Source organism: Brassica napus, chromosome C5, assembly GCF_020379485.1.
Source record: "Brassica napus cultivar Da-Ae chromosome C5, Da-Ae, whole genome shotgun sequence".
NCBI lineage: Eukaryota > Viridiplantae > Streptophyta > Magnoliopsida > Brassicales > Brassicaceae > Brassica > Brassica napus.
The window spans coordinates 14,289,333-14,312,778 of NC_063448.1; the positions used below are offsets into that span (position 1 = coordinate 14,289,333).

Genomic DNA, 23,446 nt, shown 5'->3' on the forward strand with positions numbered 1-23,446 from the left:
ATTTCCACCGACTTTCACCTGCATCCGATCAAATGCTAATTAGGAAGCATGTCTCTCAATTGAAAATCAAAGAATCCTAAAGAGCGTTAGCTAAACACCTCATAAAAGGAAATCACCCTAGGGTAGATCATATGAATAAAAAAAATCCTAAATAGTGTTACTCCCTGTGTTTCAATATAAGTGGTTTTTAAGGGTTTTTTACATGGATTAAGAAAATACAAATTTATATACAATTTATTTTGGTTACATAAAAATATCATTAATTGAAACTAATTCAACCAATAAGAAAATAACACAATAATGTGTAATTGGTCACCTAGTTCAAATGATATTAAATTCTATCTAGAATAATGAGAACATCAATTATTTTGAAATAATTTTTTTTTCTAAACACCACTTGAAGTGATACGGATAGGCACTACAAGAAAACATCAAAGATTCTGAGGGAAAAAAATCGTCGGAATTTCGTTATTCCGACGAAATTCCGACGAAACACGTCGTCGGAAATAATTCCTCGGAATTTCTTTTTTTTCCTCTGAAATCCCTCGGAATTTTCCGACGGAATTCTGAGATTAATAAATTTCCGAGGAAATTCCGAGGATCCCTTGTTTGTCGGAAAAGTCCTCGGAATATACCGAGGTAGAACTTCGTCGGGATAATTCCTCGGAAGTTCATCGATCGATGCGTGTTTGGACATATATACATCGATCGATAGGAGTATACCGACGGACTTTTTCCTCGGTTTATTCCGAGGAACTGTTCCCTCGGTATATTCCGAGGGATCCGTTCCTCGGAATTTTCCGAGGGAGTTGTCCCTCGGAAAATTCCGAGGGAAATGTCCCTCGCTATATTTTAAAAAAAAACGGATCGATCGATGCGTTTTTGTTCAAAAACGCATCGATCGATCTAGTGAAAAATATAATTAATTTCCTCGGAATGTAAAAAATATTATTTTTTTTGAAAAAATAAAATTTTTGAAATTTAAATTCGAAAATATGAAATTAAAAGTAAAATTGAAATCATATTAATTAATATTCAAAGTTTCACAAATAAAAATAAAACATTCCGAGATTGGGGAAAAAAAAAACTACGGGTCTGGCACGTCCGGGAACACCTCGTTCGGGTACATCCTCTGCATCATCTCCATCATTTGCTGGTTCAGCCTCCTCTGTGCCTCATAGCCCGCCTGTTGAGCCGCCATCTGGGTCTCCAACAAAGATATTCGATCATCTTTGTCCTTCAACTGAGCCGTAAGTACTTCTGGATCAACAAAGGGCGGTGGTGCAGAAGAAGGAGGAACCGACCGGGTGCGACGACCCAAACCGAACAAACGTCCCTTCTTCTTTGGAACCGACTGAATAGAAAAAAGCCAAATTTAGAAATTTAAACCAAGAAATAAATGAATTGAACTTTAAAAAAAAAAAAACTTACGGATTCAACGATTTCGTTGATTCGAAACCGGGACAAGTTGGTCGAAGCCGTCGAAGCGTCATCCTCGGTTTGAAGCTGAGACACTTCGTCTACCACCTGAGTTTGGACCAGGTCGACCACGTCCCTCACAAGACCGTCATCAATCTGGCCGGTCTTCTTGTTGGTATACGCCCTCCTCATTAGGGCGAGATCATCGACCGGCTCGCCATCATTTTCTTCCGCCTTGAAAAAAAACATAAAATTAAAGAAACATTAGAAATTAGAAGAAATGCACAATAAATTTAAATTCTGAAACTCAAATAATTGAAGAAAAAGCGGTTGAACTTACCATGCGATCTCCGAGAGTGGCAATAGATTGAGCACCCAAGTTATGCTTGTAGATGCCCTTCCCTTTACGGTCGCTCCTGCGGTTGGTGGAGTTGGTGGAAGAAGTTTCTTTCGTCTCCTCCTTATCCCAATGCGCACACAACTCCTTCCAGACCGTGTCGTTCATCGACTTTGGGACCTTTTAATTAAAAAAAAAAAAAAAGTTTATAAATTAAAAAATAGTTTAATAAATTAAAAAATTGTTTAATAAATTAAATCGAACCTTATTGATTTCCCACTTCTTCTTCCACTCGTGGATCTGCTTCCCATAGTTGTCCATTACTTTATGGACGAAGTGGTGATAGATAAAGAGCGTCTCATCGGAATTCCAGTTGAACTCTTGCTGAAAAAAAAACACAATTAGTAGAAAATTTATATTAAAGATTAAAAATATAAGTAAAAAATTAGAATACTTACCGCAAACTGACGAAACCACAGAACCTGCTTGTCGGTTGGGAAGTGAGTGAAAGTCGGATGTCCACTGTCGAGGGCCGAGTACATCATACGGTTGATCCATGCGCTGATCCCGTTCCCGGATCGGTTGAACCTTATTAAAAGAACAAACGGTTAATAATGAATCCAAATTTAAAGAAAAAAAATGTTTAATTACCATGTTTGACCCCGTCCATGTGGATACGGAGTGAGATACGGAAGATGGTCACGACCGGGCTGTTGAACCAACTCCGCAACCCTCATCACTCCCGGAGGACCCGGAGGAACAGGAGCGGATGCAGCAGCGGGAGCGAGAGGAGCATGAGCGGGTGCAGCAGAGGGAGATGTATGGTTGGAGCTGTGGGGCGAAGGGGAATCCTGAAAATGGCTGGAATCCCGAGACTGGCTCCCCGTACCACCACGACCACGACGCTGTCGAGGCCGGGTCTGATCATCATGAGACGTGTAAATTAAAAAAATATATTTAATAAATACAGAAATATATAAATTAATTTTTTTATTAAAAAAAATCTCAAATAATTTAATCACAGAAAAAGATTTATATATATTAAATTTTTTTAATAAATATATAAAATTAGTTATAATAAACAAAAAATAGTTTTATTAAATAAAAATTGTTTAATAATTACAAAAAAAAATAGTTTTAATAATATATATATATGAAAAATATTTTTAAATCCCAAATAATAGTATTTAATCACAAAAAAAGTTTTATAGATATTTAAAATGTTTTGTAAAATCCAAAAAATCGAATTTATATAGAAATGTTTTTTTGTAAAATCCAAAAAATCGAATTTATATAGAAAAATCGTTTTGTAAAATACAAAAATCGATTTTATATACAAAAATCGATTTTATAAATACAAAAAATAAAAAAATTATAAAAAATTCTAAATCAATTCAACAAAACAAATTATTCAACCAAATCACAATTCTAAACCTATTATACAACCAAATCACAATCCTAACCAATCACCCTAACAAAAATCTATCAAAACTACACAAAAACCTAACAAATAGAACCTAAGAGAGTGGGATAGGGTCCTTACATGATTTGTGTAAGAGAAGAGGGAGATCGCCGGAGATATCGTCGGATTTCAGGGGGAAATCGCCGGAGAGAAAGAGAGGAGTCGCGCAGAGGAAGAAGAGAGAAATGGGGAAGAAGAAGGGGCTCGTGGTTATAAAACCTAGGGTCCGACGGACATTATCCGTCGGAATTCCGTCGGAATTCTAATTTCAATTTTCGCGAAATATTTGCCCGGTAAAATGAAAATATTCCGAGGAAATTCCGACAGATAGTAAAATATCCGTCGGAATTTCCTCGGAATATTCCGAGGAAATACCGAGGAACTAGTGTTTGGGGTTTCAAAACATCAATTTTTTTTGCCGTATTTCATTTCTTATACAATTGTAATGCATACCATTGAGGATTCTTTGTATACATGAGCATAAACCATGAAATAACAAATTTCAAAACTAATTGAAAGTATTCCCTTTACCGTTCATTAAAAGGTATAAGTGTTTCTCTTATGTTGCGAGATTTCGTTCATACAATCGGAAAAGTGTTAATTATACGGTAAGGAACAAATTTTTGACTTCATAATGAACGTAAGACACTTAATAAGGGTTATATAGGTGTTATTCAAACGGCAAAACGTTGTTTTCGGTTTAAAAACCCTATTTCCTCGGAATTTCCTCGGATTATTCCGAGGGAACTCCGAGGAAACCCTCTTCTTCCTCGAAATTTCCTCGGAATATTCCGAGGAAATTCCGACGAACTAGTGTTTGGGGTTTCAAAACGTAATTTTTTTTAAAAAAACGCATCGATCGATGCGTTTTTGAACAAAAACAAATCGATCGATTACTAAGATGGCCCGGGCCGTAAGATTGTGATCGATCGATGAGAGTATCCCATCGATCTATCGACAATCTGAATTGTTCCTCGGAATTTCCTCGGAAAATCTTGTATGTTTTTTTAAAAATGCATCGATCGATGCGTTATAGAACAAAAACGCATCGATCGATTACTAGGATGGACCGGGCCGTAAGATTGTGATCGATCGATGAGAGTATCCCATCGATCTATCGACAATCTGAATTGTTCCTCGGAATTTCCTCGGAAAATCTTGTATGTTTTTTTAAAAATGCATCGATCGATGCGTTATAGAACAAAAACGCATCGATCGATTACTAGGATGGACCGGGCCGTAAGATTGTGATCGATCGATGAGAGTAACCCATCGATCTATCGACAATCTGAATTGTTCCTCGGAATTTCCTCGGAAAATCTTGTATGTTTTTTTAAAAATGCATCGATCGATGCGTTATAGAACAAAAACGCATCGATCGATTACTAGGATGGACCGGGCCGTAAGATTGTGATCGATCGATGAGAGTATCCCATCGATCGATCGACAATCTGAATTGTTCCTCGGAATTTCCTCGGAAAATCTTGTATGTTTTTTTTAAAACGCATCGATCGATGCGTTATAGAACAAAAACGCATCGATCGATTACCAAGATGGCCCGGGCCGTAAGAATGTGATCGATCGATGCGTTATAGAAAAAAAACGCATCGATCGATGCGTGTTCGGAAAACAGAATTATAAGGCAAAACCCGACCTTTTTTGGATCTAAACCTTAGAACTCTCATCCCCTCCGATTTCCCCTATAATTCGCCCCCCCCTTTCTCTCTCTATAATCATCCGATTTGAACAATTTTGGGCTCTATTCCACTTGATTTTTCGAGCTCTACCTGATTCCTACACTCGTCTTCACCCTAAGACAGGTATACTCCGCGAATCTCCACATTCTGAAATCGTGTTCTTGAGCAATTTTTTGGGTTTTGTGAATTTCTTATTTCCGTGTTGATTCCTTGATCAAATATGCATGAAACAGATGTTTAAACATGGAATAGAACACAATTGTCTGTGATCAACGAGTTTGGAACATGATTTGAGATGATTTAGGGATAGAGAATTTTTTTCAATTTCGTTTTTTTTATCACAACTCGATTTCGCTTTTCATTTTCATGTTGCTTTGAGTTCTTAATTGATTATAACCATGTTGAGAGCAATGATTCTATTTTGTAGAGAATGAAGCGCACGAAAACATCAGCAAAGAAAAACACACAAGAAGAGGGTTCGTCACAGCTGGAGAAGCAAAGGCCAAAGAAGTGGGATAAGTCTGATACCACCCACTACAACAACATGAAGAAGGTAGCCGTTCCGGCTACACAACTAGCATGTCCTGAGACGATGACAATATTGGGAATCAAAGCAGACATTGAAGGACTGTTCCAGAACATGGGTCTAGGCCAACTATGCAACCTCAAGGAACCCACTTATCCGGAGTTGGTACGCCAGTTCATAGCATCCGCATACGTCACCCGTCCCGATGATAGCCATCAGGAAGGTTTTCTGGCATTCGTAGTGCAGAAAGTATACTATGAGGTATCTTTCACAGACCTCTGCGGACTATTTGGATTGAGTGCGGGGGAGAGGACATATGGTCTTTATTGGACTTCAGAGCTGTTGAACTTCTGGGAAACGATTGGCACAGGGGTTTATAGATCTTCTCAGGCAAAGGAGTCACTTATCCGGAGCCCAGTACTGAGATATGCGACACGCCTCATTGGCTCATTGCTATACGGGACAACCACAGCCGCATCAGTCACGCAATGGGAGTTGTGCCTCCTGTACCAAGGTGTGAGGCATTTGCTACCGGCATTTGGAAACTCTACATTCCCACCTGCTACTGCCTTCAACATGGGAGCGGTGCTGGCCGCAAACTTAGCAGGATACAAGGGGAAAGTAACCAAATCCAAGAGCAATGCATGTGGATTTGGTGCAGTGATTACTCGGATCCTTAGACATGTGGGTGTAGACTGCGAGAACCAGCAGGTAGCACTGGACAGATCGAACAACATTGCTTGGAACTACCTGGATGTCATTTCTCTAGTAAGTAAGGAGTTCATAGCTGGTCCCCACTCGAGGATCGATCGGGATGGTCCTTACGTCTACGTATTCCAGGACCGAGCGAAGAAAACACTCTACTGCCACCTGCCTCAGATCGGCCTGACTGCTCTACTTTCAGAGGCTGCAGTTGAGTTCCTACCCCCTGCTACCGCACTAGTAGACAAGCCATCCTTCTTCACGCCAAAATATCAGACCAAAGGCAAGGGCGTGGTTGATGAAGAAGGACAAGATGAGGCTGCACAAGCCATTCCAGATGATTCACAACCCCATCAGCTACTCCCATCAGACTCCAGCCAGTACAAGCTGCAAGAGCTTCCACCGAACGCCACTTCGCGCCAGCAACAACATTGGAGAGATCAGAGCATAAAGACAAACAACGACATGCTACACAAGATCTGGGCTGCCATTTCCTCGGAATTTCCTCGGTATTTCTTAAAAAAAAAATAAAAATAAGTTCAATGGTAGTCTGTTTCCGAGTCATCATCACCAGATGAATCTGAATCTGGATCTTGGTGAAACTCTCCAATCACTGGTTCATCCTCTACGTGAACGACGGCTTCCTCTCCAAAGTCGGTTAAATCGACTACAAGGCCAACTCCAGCTAAATCTTCTGCTGCACTACAGTTGCCGGATGTGCTTGGTTGTAGTGGGTCTTCCAGCTCAGAACTTCCCTGAACTCGGCCTCTCGGGTTGAGTCTTGTAACAGTAACCCATGGATCATCTCTGTTCCTTACCCGGGGGTACTTGATATAACAAACCTGTAACATTTAGAAAAATTATAAATTAATACACATGATGATGAATCATTCTGAATAATTAACATTTAATTACCTGATCGGCCTGGGAAGCAAGAATGAAAGGATCATAATATTGCAGCTTTCGCCTCGAATTTACTGATGTAACACCAAATGCATCTGTTCTCACACCTCGATCTGGGGTGTTGTCGTGCCAATCACAATAGAAAACAGTACAGCGCAATCCAACCATGCCCAAATACTTGATTTCCAAAATCTCATGTATGTGTCCGTAGTATACATCATCTCCTGATGCAGAACAAACGCCAGCATCATAAGTCGTACTCGAACGTCTCCTCTTCTGAGTTGTGAATGCATATCCTCGAGTACAAAATCTCGGATATGACTTCACAACAAAGTTTGGTCCAACGACCATCTCACGTATCCAATCGTCAAATGTTTCACCTCTGGCCAAACCAGCAGACACCTATTAATAGCACATATATATATATTATATCAATAAATGTGAATTAGTATAAATATGTGATAAAATATATTTTAATTTGTTTAAAGCACTCACATAAGTAAACATCCATCCAGTAAATTCTCTCTGCTTCATTTCTTCTAGTTCGTCCTCTGTGGCGTATCTATACTCGAACCGCTTTTCTGCCATGAAAATCCTGTATATGATGACAATAATGTAATTAATTAAGATTTAAATTTCAACTTGTTAAAATAAAAATTTGTAAGCTCATTTATTTACCTCTCATATTGAAGAACGTCTTCGCAGTTGGTGAGCAAATATGTTTGCAAATGACTGCGCTCCTGCTCAGTAAGTCGACGGTCCTTTGGTTTTCCGCTAAGTCGTCCAACGTCTGTGAAAATGTCTGGAACCGTAACATGATATGTTGCCCGTTCGCCTCTATCATCATGCCGAGCAGGTCTTCTGTTTTTGGTCTGAACTTCTGCTGGAAAGTAGTACTCGGCAAAGTTTGAAGTTTCTTCATTGATCATCTGTGCGACTATAGAACCTTCCACCCTACTTAAATTTTTCACCATCTTCTTCAAATGGAACATATACCGCTCATACAGATACATCCATCTATACTGCACAGGACCACCAAGTTCCAATTCTCTTGCCAGGTGAATAACAAGATGCTCCATAACATCAAAAAATGAGGGAGGAAATATCTTCTCAAGGTTGCACTGAATCACGGCTATGTTAGTCTTCAAATTTTCAATACCTTCAAGAGTCACTGATCTCGTGCATAAATCGCGGAAGAAACCACTTATCCCTGCAATTGCTTCATGAACATTTCGTGGTAATAGTTCCTTGAAGGCGAACGGAAGGAGGCGCTGCATCATTACATGGCAATCGTGGCTTTTCAAGCCAGTAAACTTTCCTTCCTTTCTGTCGATACAGTTACGCAAATTTGATGCGTAACCGTCTGGAAATTCCACATCGTTTGAAATCCAATCAAAGAACGCATCTTTTCCCGCTGCATCAAGTCGGTATATGGGAAAAGGAGCCCTACCATTCTCATCAACATGAAGTTCTGAACGAGCACATATATCGACTAAATCCAGTCTTGACTTCAAATTATCCTTTGTTTTACCTTGAACATTAAGGATCGTGTTCATGAGATTGTCAAAAAAGTTCTTCTCAATATGCATGACATCTAAATTATGCCTTAGCAGATGATCCTCCCAGTATGGCAGATCCCAGAAAATACTTTTTTTGTGCCAGTTATGTAGTTCTCCAACAGCATCTACCGGAAAACGCTCATGTCCACCGACTTCTGGCGTCCTTTCTGCACCAAAATCTCTTAGTTGTATCTTCAAATCTTTCCCACAAATTTCCGGAGGTGGACTGTCAAACACCCTCTTGTTCTTCGTAAACAAATTCCTACTCCTACGATATGGATGATCAGGTGGTAGGAATCTCCTGTGACAGTCAAACCAACACGTTTTCCTTCCGTGCTTTAGTTGGAAAGCATCAGTGTTATCTTGACAATATGGACATGATAGCCTTCCATGCGTTGTCCATCCAGACAACATACCATATGCTGGAAAATCACTTATTGTCCACATTAGTACTGCCCGCATTTGAAAGTTTTCTTTACACGAAACATCGTATGTTTCAGCACCTTGAGCCCATAGTTGTTGCAACTCATATATTAGTGGCTGAAGAAACACATCAAGTGATCTCTTAGGATGCTCTGGTCCGGGAACGAGAATCGAGAGAAACAAAAACTCTCGTCGCAAGCACAAGTTTGGGGGGAGGTTGTATGGTGTAAGAATGACGGGCCATAGAGAATACTGTCTTCCACTCTTGCCAAACGGACTGAAACCATCAGTACATAATCCAAGGTAGACATTTCTTCTCTCATACGCAAAGTCGGGATACTTTGATTGGAAATGCTTCCACGCTTTTGCATCTGAAGGATGTCTGATCTCACCATCTGTTGAGTGCTCCGCATGCCATCTCATTGGTTGCGCTGTGCGTTCAGACAGATACAACCTCTGCAACCTTTCCGTCAAAGGTAAATACCACATCCTTTTATATGGCACTGGAACTCTTCCACTCGTATCTTTATAACGAGGCTTTCCACAAAATTTGCATGTAACCCGCTGTTCATCCGCCCTCCAATAAATCATGCAGTTGTCGCTGCATACATCTATTACCTGATACGATAAACCAAGACCAGCTACGAGTTTCTGAACCTCGTAGTATGAACCAGGAGCTACATTATCCTCGGGTAGAATACCTTTTACAAAATCAGCAATCGCATCCACACAGTCTTCAGCCAAATTATAATCTGTTTTAATGCCCATCAATCTTGTAGCAGATGATAAAGCTGAATGACCATCTCTGCAACCTTCGTACAATGGTTGCTTTCCAGCATCCAACATATCATAAAATCTCCTAGCTTCTGCATTGGGTAAATCTTCCCCTCTAAAATGATCATTTACCATCTGCTCAGTACCTACACCATAATCTACATCCGTTCTAATTGGTTCTTCTAATCTAACCGCTGGCTGAGGTTCACTAGTACTACCATGTTCATAATCAGTTTCCCCATGATGATACCAAATTTTGTAACTTCGTGTAAACCCACTCAAATATAGATGAGTCCAAACATCCCACTCTTTAATAACCTTTCTATTTTTACAATTAGAGCAAGGACATCTTAACATACCTGTTTTTGCTTCCGGTTGTCGGTGAACTAACCCCATGAATTCAGTTATACCTCGTTGGTATTCTTCCGTAAGCAATCTCGTGTTCGGATCCAAATGAGGTCGATCGATCCAAGAACGAAAATAATTTGAAGAAGACATATTTTTTATGAATCAAATTCGTGTGTAAATAGAGTAAGAGGGAGGATGAAGATATGAAGTGAATGAAGAGGAAGAGGAGTGCTTGTATTTATAGTTTAAATCTTGCCGACATACCGAGAAAATTCCGACGGAATTCCGACGGACAAAACTAGTTCGTCGGAATTTCCTCGGAATTTTGTAAAATCCCCCAACGGCTCTCCAACGGCTATAATATTTCCTCGGAATTCATCGGTTTTTTCCGAGGAACACAGTTTTCCTCGGAATTTCCTCGGAATATTCTGACGGACTGTAGTTTCCTCGGAATTCCGTCGGTATATTCCGAGGAAACCCAATTTTGTGTTTCCTCGGAATTTCCTCGGAAATTCCTCGGTATATTCCGAGGATTTCATTTTCCGTCGGAATGTCCGTCAGAATATCGCTGTTTTCTTGTAGTGAGGGGTGTCAATCGGGCCGGCCCGGCCCGGCCCGGCCCAAAATCCGCAAAGCCCATTGTTATTAAAGCCCAGCCCCGCCCGGCCCGCAAAAATTATGGGCTTATATTTTAAAGCCCGGCCCGGCCCTAAACGGGCTATAGGGCTTTTCGGGCTTTTTCGGGCTTTTGTTATGTCTTGCCGGCATATACAAATCACTATTTCACACCTAATCCAATAATATAAATATGCACCGTCTTTCAAATGATCGGGAGGGAGAGGAACACACTTTCTAAAAGCCATATGTTTTTAATGAAATCCAGTTTAAACTAAAACAAATGTGTAACTTAAAAACACCAAATAAGATAATAATAATAGCAAATAGAAATAAAATAAAAGCATTTCAACTCTAAGTTGCTGCAGTAGAATTTGTAGGATCAAGTTCTTCTTCAGTGGTTTCCACATTTTCATCGTCAACAAGAGCTGCATATAAAAATATAGGAGATATTAAAATTGAAAAATATATCAACATAAAATAAAAAAAATATAAATACTAATATGTTACCTGGATCGCAGAAGGTAAATCCTTCCAACCAAGTACGTGTACAAATCAGTGCTTCAACATGTTTTGGTAGGAGACGACTTCTGTATTTGTTTAATACATGAGCACCAATGCTAAAACTAGACTCTGAGGCCACTGTAGTTATCGGAATGCTTAGAACATCACATGCCATACGAGCTAATTCACCATAGCGTTGTGTCTGACTCTTCCACCATTCTAAAACATCCATGTCTTCATAGAAAGTCAGCTCCAACCTATCGTCAAGCATATCCTATTGCCAACTTTAGCTAGCTCCTGCTTCATTTGATCTTTTCTAATCCCATGAAACTTAAGCACATCAGCCACTGCAGTATTCCTACATATGGCTTTAAACTCAGGATTCAAATACTTTAATAGCTCCCTTACCCGTGGATACTCAACAAAAGAAAATGGTAAGTCATGACATATTGTTTGATCGGAAAACGGTGATAAAAAGATGTGGGTTTAACAAAGACGTTTTATTATGGTCGGAGAGACTTTCAGTCGGTTACAAGAGAAGTAAAGAGAAAGCGACAGAAGAGAAGCCGGCAACTCGATGAGTTACCGGAGAGATACAGATATCGGCAAGATGAGCAAAGGTGAAAACCCTAATCTAGCCGCCAAGTGTTAGTCAGATGATTTCGGATCCCTCTCTCGTTCCTCTTCCTTCTCCTTATATAATCCTCTGATGTGTCGTTCTTGACCTAATTTAGGTCGTCTTCGTGGGCCTTCCTCATTGGGCCGAAGGGCCCGTATTAATCCGAGCGATCGCCGAGCCGGATGCCTCCTAGTCGACGACGGTCGACTCGAGGTACTCTAGAAGTGAGCCGAGAGACTGACCTTCTAAGCCGGCTATCCGAGCCGTCGCTTTCATTGGTCCGGGCCAGGCCTCCTATTCCTTGGGCCTTGAGGGATGGTTAGATCCATCTCCTACAGTAAGTCCCCCCGGTCCATCAGTGAGCGAAGGTCGTTTAGCTCATGATGGATTCTAGAACATGGGGGTTCAAAGGAGTGGGAGTCCTGTCGGGAGGTTAAAGCGAGGGGTCGATGAGTCGCAGAAAAGGCTGTGGTAATGCCTTCTCTCGGAGTCGTTGAGTCGTCTTGGCTAATTGTCGATTTAACCGTTTTTAGGATAGCCGTCGATTAATTAAGACGAAGAGCCGGAAAGTCGCGGAAGCCATCGGGATCTTAGGGAGAGTTTCGAGGCCCATTTAGGCCCGTTTAGGCTTAATAATGATACCTCGAATTTTCCCTTTTTCTTTCTTCATAAATGCATCGAGAAGTCGAAACGCCGCGAGAGTCGGCTGGGTTTTTAGGGAGAATTTCGAGGCCCATTTAGGCCCGTTTAGGCTTAATGATGACGCCTCGAGTTTCCCCCCTCTCTCTTCCTTATAAATACGCAGATCCCCCCCTTATTTCTTCAAGTTTTCTCCGCGATCAAAGGTACTTTCTCTCTCCTTACCTTATATCTCTAAGCGTTTGTTAGATTTGTTCAAAGCGCTCTTCACTGTTCCGTTCCGCGATGTCGTCGGGTCCGAGGTTATCGAGGCAGCAGAAGGGGAAGGGAGTCGCCGCGACGCTGAGTCCGACAAGGAATCCCGACGGGGATCGTGTCGACGATCCGGAGGTGATTCATCGCGCGGCGATGATGGATACGGTTAATCTATCTCGTTCCCAGAGACTTCTGGTCGCGGATGCTGCAAGGCTCGCGAGAGAAGGGAGCGAAAGCGTCGTTGCGAGAGACGCGATGGAATGTTCGAGGGACGGGCAAAGCGGAGCGATGCCTGTTGACTCGGTCACCCCGAGTACTCCCCCCGCGGGAGGCGGCCTCTCGGAAGGCGATGATTCTGAGGCCGAGTTGCTTCCGACTACCTTTTACCCCGAAGGGATTTTTGAAGAGCTTCCTCAACTCCATCCCGATTTATTGCGTCCTGCTTTCTTGGCCGGTCAAGATTGGGAAGGCGTAGAGAAGACAAAATCTACCCTGGGGAGCGTGAAGAGGGTTCTTCGGGCTGCGGGCGCTGTAGGCGTGACCTTCCTCGTTCCTACGGAAGAGCAGAGGCCCTGGTCTCCTCCGATCGGGTATCAGACGGTGTATGAATCCTATTTTCAGGGAGATACTCGATGTTGGTTTCCCATTCCTCGACTGATCACAGCATACGCTAGGCGCCGAGATATCGCGATCAGTCAACTCCTGAATGGCTCGCTGCGATTAGCAGTTACTTTGTCGATTTTGGCGGAGCAGATCGACATGCCGATGAGCGTTAGGTCGTTTGAAGAGATGACCTCGATAACTGACATGAAAGACGGCACCTACTCGGTGAAGATGCGACCGAACTGCAACGTGTGCGCCGGTCATCCGAACAAGACGCAGAACTGGCAGCGTTCTTACTTCTTCCTCAGATCTGACAGCTCGGCCTTCGAGGAACCTCCACAAAACGATTGTCGAGTTCTTTGGAACCGTTCTTGCGGTAGAATATTCTGTCGCAAACCGTAAGCGACTTATTGATTCTAATCGTGTCTCCTTTTTCGCTTTGTATGCAGTTGGCCATCCTACCTCCCCGATCTATCCTGAAGATTTTTTGAAGAGTGTTCGTGCCGTATCTCTGCTTCGAACCTATCGTTGGTCGGAGATCACCGTTAAGAAGATCCGTGAGCTTAAAGATCGAATCGCGCGAAGTACGTTCTCTCGCGGCTCTGAGTTATATTCTTTTAGTCGCGATTTTCATTCGTTGCGCCCTGACCTCTCTGCCTTCTGTTTTTAGGAGAGTGGAGATCTGATCTTCCGGTCGTTCTTCCTATTCGTACCAAACGACTAGATATCTTCCCGAAGGACATCCAAAAACAAATTTCCGAGGCAAAGAGGATGGGAACTCTTCCTGATTTGAGTGCGATACTGTCTGCCCAGCTGGGGTTGATCGGTGGGGGAGGATCGTCAGTAGCGGTTCCTCGCGCTGACGCGATTCCCCCTTCTAATACCCGCGACGCAGGGAAGGGTAAAAAAAGGAAGAGGGGTGGCTCGGGAACCGAAAGGAGTGCCGAGGGAACGAGCGGCGTTCCTCCTTCAGGTGAACTCCAAACGAAGAAGAAGAGAAAGAGGACAGAGAAGAAGTCTGCTGTCGAGGGATCAGGGAATCTCGAGGGACCGACCGAAACTGAGGGGGAGAACGTCCAGGAAGAAGAACTTCGTCCCGAGGAAGAGGTTCCCGCAGATAGGGCCCTTGGAGAAGAAGGCGACGAGGAAGAAGCCGTCGACGGACAAGAGTCTGAGACTTCTCTTGAAGATGCGGGCTCAGACAACCTCGCAGAGGAATCTGAGGGGTCGCCACTTCTGATAAGAGGGCGCGGCGATGAAGCTGATGGCGAGGAGCAACTTCCTGCTCCGATGTCTCCTCACGCAGAGATTCCAGCCCGTCCCAATATCGGGGCCGTCCAGACTGGTACCTCTTCTCGCGGTGACGCCATTTTGAGGAGGGTGCCCGGAGTCAGCTTTCCCGACAGAGTTGACTTTCACTACGAGGGGCCGGCTCCGCTGGCGTATGTTCCGGAAAAATGCGGGGAGCTCCTTCGTCAGTTTAGAGGAAGGGCGAAACCTTTGCCCGCTGTGGAGGATCTCGTCTTCGGGGGCGAGTACGAGGAGGCTGCAAGGGCCAAGCTGTTGGTGAGTAATTTGACTTCCTTTTGTCTTTTTCTTCCCTTGTTCCTCTAGTGCCATTTCTTTACGGTTTTCGTTGCTTCGCATCTCGTAGGGGGATAGCGCAATGAACATCGTGGTCGACAAATATGATACTGCGCTGAAGGGGGCTTTGAACGAGCTCGAGCAGGCCAAGAGGGAGCATGCGGAGAAAGAAGAGGCTTCTGCTCGTCAGCTAAGTGCATCGAAGGCCAACGTCGAGAGACTTAACGGGATGGTCACTCGCGCAATTGCTCGAAGGGATGAGCTCAAAGCCGATTTGGCGGCCTCTCGTGGAGTCATCCATGAGTTAGAGCAGAAGAATGCGGAGCTCGAAGGTGAGAAGGCTTCGCTCGCTGCCTCTCATGAAAGAGAGATGAAGCGTCTTAGGGATTCCAGAATCCTAGAGGTCACGAAGGAAAGGGGGAGAGTCGAGGCCGAGATGGCTGCGAAAGCTAACCGTCGCTTTGCGAGGATCCGTTCCCGAGAAGAACAGCGGGATGCCTATGATAAAGCTAGGTTACTCCATAGCCAAGCCTTTGGGACCAGGAAATGTCTTGAATCCTTAAGGAGGGTTGGGAGCGACATCTCGCAATCTGTTATCGAGATATTCGCAGAGCAGGAGAGGAAATACGAACAAGAGGCCGAGAAACTCAAAGTGGGCGAGATACCTGCGGAAGATCTCATACTCTCTCCTCTTGTGTTGGACTCTCAGTTCGTGGATGCTCGAATCTTGGCGAGTCTTGATCCATATGGGTCTAACGCTGGCTTAATCGACCCTGAGACTGCGCTGACTCTTCACACTCCTCTTACGCATCCGACTGAAGAACAGCACGCAGACCCCCCCTCCCACGTCGAGGGTCCTTCGACTGCGTTTGAGGGAGAGACGCCTAACCGAGGGAACCTTGTTGCTGAAGATAATGCTCCTTTGCTCGTACTTTCGGACACTTCGGCTGAAGGATCCCGTCGAGGCAATGAAGGAGAGAATGTGGGGATGCTTGAAGAGGTCCCGAGATCAGATGAGATGCACGTCTCTCCGGTTGCTCGCGAGTCGAGTGTTAGGGCTTCAGAACTTTCTGCCCTCAATGACCGTGAGAGCGATCGAGAGGGTTAACGTCTTTTGTGTGTTGTTTTCTTTTGAGTCCCGGAGGACTTTTGTTGTTGTTTTTATTTTGAACCTTTGCCCTCGAGGCTTTTGTTTTGCTGTTTTCTCGCTATCTCGAACTCTTTTGGTGATTTAGACTGATTTACTTTAGATTTGTCTATCGAAATCGTGATTTCTCAAGATTTGAAGTGACTCTGCTCGTTCGGTGTAAATATTGTTCGAGATGTCGAATCATTATAATTTTAAACTTGTTATGACTTTGTCTCGGTTGACCTCTTTGAGTCGCGACCGTTTGCCATTTTTAAGCTTAAATCGTTAATTTAGAGTTTTCGACTTTGACGGTTCCGCGTCGATCCCGATGTAATTTTCAAGCGTTTGGTTGGCCAGACCTTACTTAGTTAAATTATAGGATGAATCGGAGTCATTGTCTCGGCCGTGTTGGTTTAGGTCGCAACGCGGTCGATTCCCGTGAATACGTGTCTGATCAGGACGTATTCAATCGTGGGATGCGAGTGCCGATACGTTTGTTCGAGGAGCCGGGGCGTGTTCGAGTAGGCATCGCTTAAGTGATCGTCTGCTTCGGAGATCGATTCCTCGGGGAGGGTTTTTATATTTTTTTTTTTTCGGCTGGACCCTTTTTCTTTGGGCTGCCTACGTATCCCTTTGCGGGAATCAAGCCATTCGTAGTTCTTAGATTGCGAGTGAAAGTGGCCTTTGTGGCGCATTCACTCATTTTTTTTTTTTTTTTTTTTTTTTTTTTTTTTTTTTTTTTTTTTTTTTTTTTTTGGAGTAAAAGCCGCCTTTATGGTGCTTTTACTCGACTAGTATGTGCGAGTGAAAGTGGCCTTTGTGGCGCATTCACTCGGGTTGGTGTTCCCAGGCTAAGGGTGGAAAAGGCGGAGATGTTTGGAGTTCCAGGCTCTCGGTACTGCTTCGCCTGTCGAAGTCTCGAGGCGGTATACTCCTGGCTTGATGACTTCGACTATCTTGTATGGTCCTTCCCAGTTGGCTCCGAGCTTGCCAGCCTTCCACTCCTTAGTGTTTTCGAAGACCTTTCTTAAGACGAGGTTGCCCATTTCGAGAGGACGCGACTTGACCTTTTTGTTGTAATAGCTCTCGATCTGATGCTGGTAATTCTGGATGCGGAGTAGTGCTTGGTCGCGCTTTTCCTCGATATCGTCGAGTGCATCTAGGAGCATGTCTCGGTTGAGTTCAGTGTTCTGTGGCATCCGCGACCGGCGTAGACTCGTCACGTTCACTTCCGCGGGAGCCATCGCCTCGATGCCGTAGGCCATTGAGAACGGCGTAGTTTTCGTCGCTCCGCGAGGAGTGGTTCTATGGGACCACAGGACACCATCTAGTTCGTCTGCCCAGCATCCTTTCTTTAAGTCAAGTCGTTTCTTCAGACCGTCGATGATGGTCTTGTTCGTCGATTCGGCTTGACCATTACTTTGCGGGTTTCTCGGTGTCGACATGTTGAGTCGTATGCGCCATCTGTCGCAGAAGCCCTTGAAGTGATGCGAGATGAATTGCGAACCGTTGTCCGTGATTATCTCGTATGGGAGCCCGTGTCGGCAGATTATGTTCTTCCAGACGAAGTGTTGTACCTCCTTGTCGGTTATGCTGGCATAGGCTTCGGCTTCAACCCATTTGGTGAAGTAATCAGTGAGGACCAGGATGAACTTCTTTTGTCGAGATGCCGGCATTGGACCAATGATGTCCATTCCCCATCTCATAAATGGATATGGAGCAGTCAAGGTGTGGAGAAACTCCGTTGGGCTGTGTATGGTTTTGGCGTGACGCTGGCACTTATCGCACTTGCGCGCGTATGTCTCGCAATCGGCATTCATGGTTGGCCAGTAGAATCCGAGGTTTTTCACTTTTAGTGCGAGAGCTCGCCCGCCCGAGTGGTTGCCTGCTGCTCCTTCGTGTGTCTCGGCCATGACGAGTCTCGTCTCGTCGCCGGCGATACATTTGAGTAGTACCTTTGATGCAGTCCATCGGTGTAGTTCCCCGTCTAGGACGACGTAGTGTGTGCTGCGTCTTTTCAGCCGCCGGGCATCCCATTTTTCGACGGGCAGTAAACCCTCCGCGAGGTAATCGATGAGTTCCTTGCGCCAATCCGTTGAGTGATCATCTGGCGAGGGGGATTCCACTTCGTCAATATCCATCGCGTCGTTGATCGCTGCTATAATCGCGGCCTGTTCTGCCTTCGTATCGATGCTCGGTTCCTCGATTTTATGGATCGGGATTGTCCTTTTGACCTGGTCGTGTAACTTGCTTCCCAGAGCGGCAAGGGCGTCGGCACAAACATTTTCTCCGCGAGGAACCTTCGTGAGTTCGAAGAACTCGAAGTCTCGCGTGAGGTCTTGGACGAGTTTGAGGTACGCGTCCATCCTGTCGTTGCGGACGTCGTATTCACCGAGGTACTGGCTTACGACGAGTTGAGAGTCGCAGTAAGCGCTGACTCGCTTTGCTTTCACCGCCTTGGCGAGACGAAGCCCCGCGATGAGGGATTCGTACTCAGCTTCGTTGTTTGATGCCGCGAAGCCGAAGCTGAACGACTGCCGGATTAGCTCTCCTGTTGGTGATTGCAATTGCACTCCTGCTCCTGATCCTTTACTCGTGGATGAACCGTCGACGTGGAGGATCCAGTTTACGCTTGGTAGGATGAGGTCTTGTTCCAGCTCTGGCGTTAACTCGATCAAGAAGTCGGCAAGGACTTGCGACTTTGCTGCTATGCGATTTTTATAAACGATGTCATGTTCGCTTAGCTCCATCGCCCATTTGGTCAACCGTCCCGATTGGTTGGTATTTTGCATAACCGTCCTGAGTGGTTGGTTTGACAGTACTTCGATCGTGTGCGACTGGAAGTAGGGTCGCAGTTTTCTTGCCGAGGTGACGACGGCCAGGGCCATTTTTTCGAGTGTTGGATACCTCGTCTCGGGCTCCGTCATTCTTTTACTTGTGTAAAAGATTGGTTTCTGCTCTCCCCTATCTTCTCGAATCAATACGCTACTGACGGCAGAGGCGGTGACGGCGATGTAGAGAGATAGTGTGTCGCCGGCTTCTGGCTTCGATAGAACGGGTGGGGTCGTGAGATAATGCTTGAGTTGATTGAACGCCTCCTCGCATTTTTCATCCCAGAGGAACCTCTTGTTTCCCCTTAGTAGCTCGTAGAAGGGAAGACACTTGTCGGTCGATCGCGAGATGAACCTGTTTAGAGCTGCAATGCGTCCTGTTAGTCGCTGCACTTCGCGGCTGTTTTTCGGGCTTGGAAGGTCGAGAATCGCTGAGATCTGCTTGGGGTTGGCTTCTATTCCTCGCTGAGTGACGATGTAGCCGAGGAATTCTCCGGAAGTGACACCGAAGGTACATTTGGCCGGGTTGAGTTTCATCCCATAGTCGTTCAAGATCTTGAAGCAGTCGCGCAAGTGATTGAGGTGGTCGTCGGCCTTGAGTGATTTGACTAGCATATCGTCGATATACACTTCCATGGTATTGCCCAGCTGGTCAGCGAACATTCGATTAACGAGTCGCTGGTAGGTCGCGCCGGCGTTCTTTAGCCCGAAAGGCATCACCTTGTAGCAATAGGTCCCTCTGTCGGTGATGAATGCCGTCTTCTCGCGATCGTCGGGATGCATCAGGATCTGGTTGTAGCCTGAGAAAGCGTCCATGAAGGTTAGGAGTTCGTTGCCAGCGGTTGACTCGACCAGACGATCGATGTGAGGGAGTGGGTAACTATCCTTTGGGCACGCCTTGTTGAGGTCCGTGAAATCGACGCATATGCGCCATTTGCCGTTCTTCTTCTTGACGACGACCGGGTTGGCTAACCACTCGGGGTATCGGACTTCGGTAATAAAACCTGCGTCGAGGAGCCTGTCGACTTCGTCGTTCACTGCTTTAGATCTTTCTGGACCGAGTTTCCGTCGCTTCTGTCGGATGGGTTTGAACGTGGGGTCGACGTGCAGTTCATGGGATGTAACTGCGGGGTCGATCCCTTTCATGTCGGAGGTCTTCCAGGCGAACGTTGAAGCGTTGTCTTTGATGAAAGAGATGATCCTTGAACACAAGTCGTCGGACAGGTATACGCCCACTCGGATGATTTTCGTTGGGTCGGATTCATCAATTGCGACTTCTCGAACTTCCTCTTTCTGGGGGTATATCTTGTGGAGTGGTTTGCTGACGGAGTTGACGAGGGAAGCCTGTTGCTGCATCTTTACAGTTGCAATCAGCAGTTCTCTCGCGGCTTGTTGATCTCCCCGTATCGTCTGTGTTTTTCCGTCTTTGCCGGGAAACTTGACGCATTGATGGTACGTCGAGGGAACGGCTTTCATGGAATGCAACCATGGTGTTCCGAGGATGGCATTGTATGGTGCTTTGGCTCGGATGACGGAGAACTTGACGGTGCGGGTTATGCCACCTGCGTATACTGGGAGACGAATTGTTCCGATCATCTGCTCTGAGGCTCCGTTGAAGCCAGTGAGCGTGCGAGAGGAAGGCTTCATATCTCTTAAATCGACTCCCATTTTATCGAGTGTGTCGCGGAAGATGAGATCGACCGAGCTGCCTGTATCGATAAGTACTTTCGCGACTAGGCACTCTCCGATGTCGAGATCGACGAGGAGGGGGTCGTTGTGCGGCATGTGGATACCCTTGGTATCTAGTGCCGAAAAAGTGATCTGGTGATCATTCTCGACTGGAAGTGGCCACTTCTTGGAAGTGGTGGCTTGTCGCTTATAGTCTTTGACGGCTCGAACTGAGTCGCCGCAAGGAGGCGATCCTCCCATTATGACGCTAATGTTTGGCGTGCGGGTAGCTCGCAATGATTCGAGTTGCTTCCTTAAATCGTCGGTTGTGTTCTCGAACTGAGGAGCTTCCGCGGGCTTTTTCTTTTTTGACTCGAGACGTCGTCGCAGATCGGACTTCTTCGAACGGTTTAGTTGGATTCGCAGGTCATCGGCCTTTGAGTTGAGCTGGTCGCGAAGGTCGCCGTCTTGACCTATTCTCCTGGTGCTGGATTTTGAGATGGTTGTGCGGAGGTCGGCGCTTCCTACGTGTTCGTTTGTAGCGCTCTTTCGCTTCAACAGGGTACGCAGGTCTTTATCTGTTGTCGTGGTAGTAAGAGACTTCTCGACTTTGCTGTTCAGTTTCTCGCGTAGATCTGGCTGTACTGCCGAGGAGTCGTCGTCAGAGGAGTCGCAAGGATGAGAGAGTATGACGTCCACTCGCCGCCGGCGACGCGGATGTTCGTCTTCTGACGAGTCGTTGGCGGGGCCAACATTGTTGACAGGAGTGCGCTCAGGGCTCGCTCTTTCCTCGCTCGGTGCCGCGTTTGGTTGAGACCTCTGTGCCTTCTTCTCCTTGTTTTTACTCCAGCTCTTGGTGTTTTTTGGTGTTGTTGGAGAAGTGGGCATTTGAATCGTTCCGTTAGTGATCCCGTCGAAGAATTGCCCGATGAGGACTTTGCATTCTTTTGTATCGTGGGAATCCCTTTTGTGGTAGAGGCACCATTTCTTTGGCTCTTCGGAGTTTGAACTCGTTGGCTCGGACGACTTCGACTGTTTCGAGGCGGAGTCTCGGTCCCAGTGATTCCAGGCTTTCTCTCGCGTGACAGCTGCTGTTTTTGGTGATTCCTCGTCGCCCACCGAACTAACGTAGCCTCGTTTCTGAGTGGTGTTCCCACCGGAGGAGTGCTGGCGGGGCTCAGGGTGGGTGTCGTTTGTTCGGGCAGGTCGTTGTTTCGCTGCTGCTTCTTTTGCGAATTTTGCTCTTGTGTCTTCTTCCATGCGGATGAAGTTGTTCGAGCGAGCGATGGCATCGGAAACAGATTTCGTCGGGTATCGGTAAAGATCCTGACGGAACGTGGAGTCGACGTGCAGAGTATTCATCAGAGACTCGACAGCGATATGGTCAGGAATATCAACTTTCGAGACGATAGCCTTGAACTTCTCCATGAAGTCGCGGAGACTTTGGCCGCTGGTATGAGTGAGGTTCCACAAATCTGACACGGTCGTTTCTTGGTTGGTGAACATGATGTAATTTTTCAGGAAGGCCGTCGAGAGATCGTGGAAACAATCGACGGAGTTTTCTCTGAGGCCTGTGAACCAAGTAAGGGCCGGTCCTTCTAGGGTTTCGACGAAAAGTTGGCAAAAGCCGGCGTCTTTGTCTTCGTCGGTCAGATTTGCGCGCCGCATCGCTATGTTGAAGGACGTGACATGAGTAGAAGGGTCAGAGAGACCCTTGAAAGTCGGGAGGCGAAGTTTTTCCATCTTCTGGAGTCGTACGGCGGTGACCCTCTGCGTGAAGGGCGTACGGAGGGACTCCGCGAGTACGTGCTCGATTTGGGGCGCCGAGGTCGTCACCTGGTGGATCTTGGAGTTGATGTCGAGGACCGACTGTTTCAACGCGGCCAGCTCGCTTGCGGTGTCGGCATTGATATTGTTGCCGGCGCTCTGGTTATCGATACCGGCGCTCTGGTCGTTGTTATTCCGCGCGGGAGCGACGTTGGTGGTCCGTTCAGTGGCGAACAGGTGTCGACGGTACTGCGCCGTTGAAGCTTCGGCGTTTGCAGCGATAGGGGCGAGTATTTTTGCTATCGCTGTGATTTGGTCGACCGCCGCCTTCTGCGCCGCCTCTTGCAGAGCGAGGCGTGCCAAGATGGTTTCCATAGACGCCGGAGGGGGGAGCGGAGTCGCTGGTGTAGGCGTGGGTGTTACCTCGGGAGCCGGCATCACCTCGAGAGCTTCGCGCTCCTCGCCTGACGAAGAACTGTCGTTGCTGACAACCATGGTACTAACGTTACTTTGCTAAAGATCCCACGGTGGGCGCCAACTGTTTGATCGGAAAACGGTGATAAAAAGATGTGGGTTTAACAAAGACGTTTTATTATGGTCGGAGAGACTTTCAGTCGGTTACAAGAGAAGTAAAGAGAAAGCGACAGAAGAGAAGCCGGCAACTCGATGAGTTACCGGAGAGATACAGATATCGGCAAGATGAGCAAAGGTGAAAACCCTAATCTAGCCGCCAAGTGTTAGTCAGATGATTTCGGATCCCTCTCTCGTTCCTCTTCCTTCTCCTTATATAATCCTCTGATGTGTCGTTCTTGACCTAATTTAGGTCGTCTTCGTGGGCCTTCCTCATTGGGCCGAAGGGCCCGTATTAATCCGAGCGATCGCCGAGCCGGATGCCTCCTAGTCGACGACGGTCGACTCGAGGTACTCTAGAAGTGAGCCGAGAGACTGACCTTCTAAGCCGGCTATCCGAGCCGTCGCTTTCATTGGTCCGGGCCAGGCCTCCTATTCCTTGGGCCTTGAGGGATGGTTAGATCCATCTCCTACACATATGATGATCAGTGTTATCAACTCACGAACAACCG

At 45.9% G+C, this 23,446-nt stretch overlaps 1 protein-coding gene across 1 annotated transcript; it reads left to right on the forward strand.

Annotated features, from left to right (window-relative positions):
* Nucleotides 1–13,823: 13,823 nt before the first annotated feature.
* Nucleotides 13,824–16,677, forward strand: LOC125586927 (meiosis-specific protein ASY2-like). Its single transcript, XM_048756835.1, has 3 exons — nucleotides 13,824–13,969; nucleotides 14,056–14,951; nucleotides 15,040–16,677. Exons 2-3 carry the CDS (start codon nucleotides 14,157–14,159, stop codon nucleotides 16,075–16,077), a joined length of 1,833 nt encoding a protein of 610 aa, XP_048612792.1. The 5' UTR covers nucleotides 13,824–13,969; nucleotides 14,056–14,156; the 3' UTR covers nucleotides 16,078–16,677.
* The last annotated feature ends 6,769 nt before the right edge of the window (nucleotides 16,678–23,446 follow it).